This window comes from Labrus mixtus, chromosome 10 (assembly GCF_963584025.1).
Source record: "Labrus mixtus chromosome 10, fLabMix1.1, whole genome shotgun sequence".
In the NCBI taxonomy this organism is placed as follows: Eukaryota; Metazoa; Chordata; class Actinopteri; order Labriformes; family Labridae; genus Labrus; species Labrus mixtus.
Genome location: NC_083621.1, coordinates 1,027,532 through 1,033,530, shown reverse-complemented (window position 1 = coordinate 1,033,530; position 5,999 = coordinate 1,027,532). Strand labels below are relative to the sequence as shown.

The window sequence follows — 5,999 nt, the reverse complement described above, 5'->3', positions numbered from 1 at the left end:
CAGCTCAACCAGACAATGTGTGTCGACATCCTCGTCCAAATACTTTTACTTCAAAAATGATGCTTTCACAAACAACTGGTTGACTTCAGTGTTCATATGAATGCTTCTTTTATACAGAGTGGAAAACAAATGAAGAAAACTGTAGTTAGTGTGTTTCCGCTCAGCAGCAGGTACAAAAACCCACCATGAAAACTTGAAACAGAAGCTTGCTGTTGCTATTGTTTCATGTGCTTTAGCTTGAAAGATGGTCAAAAAAATTTCCACTGTGGTTGTAAAGTAATACCCTCATGATGAGGGGCCAATCAGATTGCTCTGTGATTGTTCCCTCCTACTTTATATGGTTCTATGAAGGAGAAGCAGCTTCTCATACGAGCTAATTTTACAGCTGTATTAAGTGGACGAAGGAGAAAATGAAGTCTGTTCTTGTTTTTCTACTGACGCTCACACTTGGTCGTAAGTTTATGTCCAATCTTCTCGTCTAATTCTGATCTTTTAAGGGTTAATATGTTTTATTTTTAGCACAGAGCATACATGATCTTTCTCTGTTGTTAAACACTGACATATATTTATTTTCTTCAGGATGCACCATCTATGAGAACTTTGAGACAAAGACTGTTGGTGTTGGAGATGATGTGACTCTGACATGTCCTCGTAACGCTTCTTTGTCTTCAACACAATTATTCTGGCTCCGGCTCATTTCTGGAGATTTGCCTGAGGTTTTGGGAGGAACTAATGCCATTGATTCTGACCTTGTTGAAGAAACTCCTGGATTCACAGCAAAAAAAGAGCCTGGAACATTTGTGGTGATTATTAATGGAGTAAAACTCGGCGACACTGGACTTTACTTTTGTGTGAAACGAGAGAGTATTAAAATGACAGTTTTAAAAGGAACATTTCTGCAGATTAAAGGTAAATAAAATGCACTTCAACTTCTTTAACACAATACTCAACACCATTTATGACAGTAGTCAACCAAATGGCCCCTGAATAAGGAAAAAACATACAGCATACTTTCTAGGATGTTTTTCTCTTAATTTTAATCTTCAGCTACTTTGAATATTTTTAACAAATCAAGCGTATTTACCGTGTATTGAATTTATTCAGGACCAGAGCCCAGTATCACCGCAGTCGTTCAAGACATTTCAAAGAATCCAGTCCACCCAGGAGACCTGATGACTCTGCAGTGTTCTGTTCTCTCTGAGTCTGAAAACAACACATGTCCAGGGAAACACAGAGTGTTCTGGTTCAGAGTCGGATCAGATGAAAATCATCCCAGTGTCATTTACACTCATGGAAACAGACCTGGTGGATGTGAGGAGAGTCCTGAGGCTCACTCTCCACAGAAATGTGTCTACAGCTTCTCAAAGACCATCAACTCCTCCGACTCCGGGACTTATTTCTGTGCTGTGGCCGCATGTGGAGAGATATTGTTTGGAAAAGGGACAAAGATTGACTTCAAAGGTAACTGCAGAGCATTCGATATGAATCATTTTTTAACATTCAATTCAAACAGTTGAATCCACCTGGAAGATTTTAGTGTAACATCTTAACACAATATGTTTTTATATGTTTTCAGGAGCCAACAATTGGACGGCCGTAATAGCTCTGTTTCTGTTATCAGCTGCTTTGGCTATAAGCTTGATTATTATAGCTTTCATGATTCATATCATCAAGACTAAATCGTGTGATTCCAGCAAAGGTAACAGAACATTATCTCCAATAAATAAAAAAAAGTATTGAGCAAATATTAACTTTATATCTTTGTGTAAATTAAACACTTACATCTTTGTTTTTAATTGATATCACAGCTGCTGAAGATCTGCAAACACATCCTGCAGCAGATCGACGACGGCAGCAGGTGAGATACTTCAGAAAAGATTCAACGAGAATCATTTGTTGGAATATTGTTTTCCTTTTTATAAGTTTATAGAAATATCTGCAGGATCATCCTATTTTTTCTCAGGTAGCTGACATTATCATATAATGACCTGATGTTGTATGAATAACCTTACTGTCCCCTGATGAGTTAGCAACGCATGCTAACATTATTTGTCAGAACTACTTCGGCAGACTTTGACTGATTCACAGCGAGAAAGTTGTCCACCCGTTAACCGTTGGTCGTTTATGCGGCCGTTTATACCGTTGGTCGTTTATAGCGCTCATGCAAACTTTCTCGCAGGTCAAAAGTTTCGCCCTCATGTTGCTGTTGAAACTAAATTCATGATACATACTCTGCACAGCTTTATCAATAGCATACTGACTTCAAACTATTTTTTGTTGTTTTCTCAGAGCGCTGAGGACTCATTGGTTTATTCTGCACCGACTTTTTCTAAGAGGAGAACAGATAAAAGAGAGAAGAGAAAAGTCAAAGCAGCAACAGAAGAGACGATCTACACCGGGGTCAGAACTCCTCCCACTGGCTAAAAAGATGTGCTCATTTAAGACGTATTGAATATTTGATATGTATATTTTTAAAGACTGTGGGAAATGTAAAATCTTACAGCAATGTGACCATAAGAAGAGAATAACCTTTGTAATGTTTTTAATGTGTATGATTTGACATGTTTTGACTCATCTGTGTTCAATCATTGTTAGATTGGTTTTATCACCAAAGGTAGAGTATTAGCAAGATAAACAATATTTGCAGTCGTGCACTAAAACTGGACGGCAGCTGGAGTGCTGACTGTGTGTCGGGTAATGTTCAGTAACACAAGGTGCACTGTAGTGGGGACAAACAGTGGAGCAGCTTACCTCTGCTTGATAGTGGAGTGGTCTCTGAAGCGGTTGCAGGAACACTTGTGAGGGAGAGAAGCTGGTCCACTGTTTCTCTTTTTTTCTGTGTCGTTTTAAAGATGTTAACTTTTACTTATTTTTGTGTTGATTCAAAGGCAAAGATGATTGTATTAAAGGAAAGATGTGTTTGAGGATTTATGTTGCATTTCTTATTTTAAAGCTTTTTTGTTTTTAATAAACTCTGTATGACGCGAGGACTGGCTTGTTTTTCTTCTACTGCAGAGTTTTTATAATATTCTTGACTATTTCATTCATTTTTAATAAAGGTGTTGCTTTAACACATTTTGACTGGATGAAAGGTTTCTCCTTCCCGAAGTTCATGACCACAGCTGAGGGTTGGAGCGAAGATCGACCGGTTAATCGTAGGTTTAATCTTCCAGCGTAGTTCCCTCTTCACCACGACGGTCCGGCCCACAATCCTGCTGAGCCCCAAATGAATGGCCACCTTATCGTGGTGAAGGGGTTTGCATGTCCCTGTGAAACTGGAATTTGTGTTGTTGGGGGGTATTATCCCCTGTTAGGGTCTCCTAAGGCACATAGGTCCCAGGTGAGATCCAAACAAAGAGTGATTCAGAAACCTCCAAGAAGCAACAGAAGGGGAACACAGATACCTCGGAAGTGAGAGACTGGGCCACCTCACTGGAGCCAGACCTGGGGAGGCCTTGACGGCAAGCGTCTAGTGGCCAGGCTTTCCTACATGGGGCCCAATCGGGTTCAACCCAAAGAAACAACATGATGCTGCCACCCTGTGGGCGCACCACCTTCAGGGACTGGTATGCGGGTCAGGTGCTGTGTAGACCGGACGGCAGGCGTAGGAAGTGGCCTAGGCGAGCTGATTCCTATCAGCATGGTCTGGTATTGTTTATTTTGAATTTAAAGCTAATGCCCCCGTGTTATCATTTGGATCTTTTTTATCTTCTTTATGTCTGACATGTAGAAGTTCACCAGCAGCTGATTTGGAAGTCACACCTTCTTCAGGCATGTCAGGAAGTGGAGACTCTGAAGAGCTTTTTTGGTCATCGCTGCGGTGTTGATGGACCAAGTCGCGTCCTGGCTGACGTGGGCACTTAGGTATTTGAAGCTGTGCACGACCGCCACTGTCTTGCCGTTAATGTTGGGCTTCAGCCTCCTGAAGTCGAGGACAATCTGCTTCGTTTTCACCGCATTGAGGATCAGGTTGTTGTCTCGGCTCCCAGTTCTCAACCTCTGTTCTGTAGGCTGACTTATTGTTGTTGGTGTTTCAGCCAACTAGGATGGTGTCGTCTGCAAACTTAAGGACGGAGGTATTCCTGTGGGAGGGTCTGCAGTCGTGTGTGTAGAGGGAGAACAGTAGAGGGCTCAGCACACAACTCTGTGGTGCACCTGTGTTCAGTATGATGGAGGTGGAGACATGCTTTACCATGGACACAGTCTGTGGCCTGTCAGTGAGGAAAACATTGATCCAGCTGCACAGGAGTGTTAATGCCCAGCGGGATCAGTTTTGTGGACAGGTTGTGGGGGGGGGGGGGGGGGGGGGTTAGGTTGAAAGCGTAGCTGAACTGAAGTGAATGAACAGCATCCCGCTGATCAAAGTGTGTCGGCGCAGTGGGGAGGACCAGTTTCACTGCGTCCTCAATTGTGTTGTGGGTGTTTGTCCAAGGAGAGTGACATGTTGCTCTTGATGTGTACCAGAACAAGGCGTTCAAAGAACTTCATCACAACCGGTGTCAGCGCCAGTGGTCGATGAGTCAGTGACCTGATTTCTGCCTGTTTTGGCACTGGAGGAATTGTGGCCAACTTGAGGCAGGGTGGGACTGTTGCCTGCTTCAGGGCTGTCCTGCGCAGTGTTTCAGGGCCCTTCCTGTAACCCGATCAATCAATCAATCAAATTTTATTTGTATAGCGTCAACTCATAACAAGTGTTATCTCGAGACACTTCAGTGGCTTTGTTTTGGATGAAGTTGTTCAGAGGTGGTCTCACCTAGTAGGGGCTCAGCATCAGCCCACCTGGCATGTCCCCCTGCAGTGTCAGTGATGGGTTGTTGAGATTGTCTCTACAATCAAACCTGGCAAAGATGTGGTTCAGGTCCTCAGGGAGAGATGAGTTGGCAGTGTGTGTTGGGTGCTGTTGTTGCCTGCATAGCCTGTTATGGTCTTGATGCCATGCCACATGCGTCAGGAGTCAGAGCTCCTCTATACGCTTCGCTTCTCTGATGTCTTTCCTCTCAACCGGAAGGTCGAGGGTTCGATCCCCAGCTGGGCAACATGTCCGATGTGTCCTTGGGCAAGACACTTAACCCCGAATTGCTCCCGCTGCTTCGGTGGCGGTGTATGAATGGGATTAGTTACTTCTGATGGATGATACTACATAGCGATCACTACCATCAGTGTGTGAAAGGGTGTGAATGTGTAAGTGTGACATGTGGTGTAAAAGCACTTTGAGTAGTTGGAAGACTAGAAAAGCGCTATATAAGCTCAAGTCCATTTACCATTTAAGTCTGTGTGGTTGTTGTAAAAGATGTCATAAAACAATTGTAGAAGTTCATTTAAGTTTAATAATTTGTAAAAGATATCAGTGTTAAAACAGATTCAGTCTGAAGGATTTAAAACACTTTAAAAAAAATTTTTTTGTTAAAAACCTTTGAAATATACAGATATGTCTGCCAAGATTTATGAATCTGTCATCTACCTGTAATGTCTATCAAGAGATAATGCATGTGATTGATTAGTGATGCCTGCCGAGGCTGGAAGGGGGAGCTCTCAGCCGCGATGCCTCATTCTGCACGACGCTGACAGAGGAAGCATCGTGTCTTGAGTCCATTTATTCATTTTACCCTTTTTCAGGGCACAACATAAGTGACTAATGTGTATCCACATCCAGGTCCAGATATGGTCACTTCTGGTTCCAAAGAACTATTGTAGTATTTGCAAAAATGCCAACATTGATGCTCCATGGTTGACTTCAGTGTTCGTACGTACACTTCTTTTATACAGAGTGGGAAACAAATGAAGAAAACTGTAGTTAGTGTGTTTCCGCTCAGCAGCAGGTACAGAAACCCACCATGAAAACTTGAAACAGAAGCTTGCTGTTGCTATTGTTTCATGTGCTTTAGCTTGAAAGATGGTCAAAAGAATTTCCACTGTGGTTGTAAAGTAATACCCTCATGATGAAGGGCCAATCAGATTGCTCTGTGATTGTTCCCTCCTACTTTATATGGTTCTATGAA

The 5,999-nt window shown here is 42.6% G+C and overlaps 1 protein-coding gene across 1 annotated transcript; it reads left to right on the top strand.

Moving 5' to 3' along the window:
• The first annotated feature begins 350 nt into the window (after window positions 1-350).
• LOC132981599 (uncharacterized) lies at window positions 351-2,987 on the top strand. The gene is made up of 6 exons (XM_061047542.1): window positions 351-453; window positions 580-909; window positions 1,105-1,461; window positions 1,577-1,699; window positions 1,809-1,858; window positions 2,290-2,987. Exons 1-6 carry the CDS (start codon window positions 411-413, stop codon window positions 2,422-2,424), a joined length of 1,038 nt encoding a protein of 345 aa, XP_060903525.1. The 5' UTR covers window positions 351-410; the 3' UTR covers window positions 2,425-2,987.
• Window positions 2,988-5,999: the final 3,012 nt, after the last annotated feature.

Bases quoted from the DNA above. Each gene is read 5' to 3' on its own strand.
- LOC132981599 (XM_061047542.1), top strand. From the start codon at position 411: ATGAAGTCTGTTCTTGTTTTTCTACTGACGCTCACACTTGGTC. The intron at 454-579 runs GTAAGTTTATGT...TATTTTCTTCAG, and splicing joins ACTGACGCTCACACTTGGTC to GATGCACCATCTATGAGAAC. The intron at 1,462-1,576 runs GTAACTGCAGAG...ATATGTTTTCAG, and splicing joins GACAAAGATTGACTTCAAAG to GAGCCAACAATTGGACGGCC.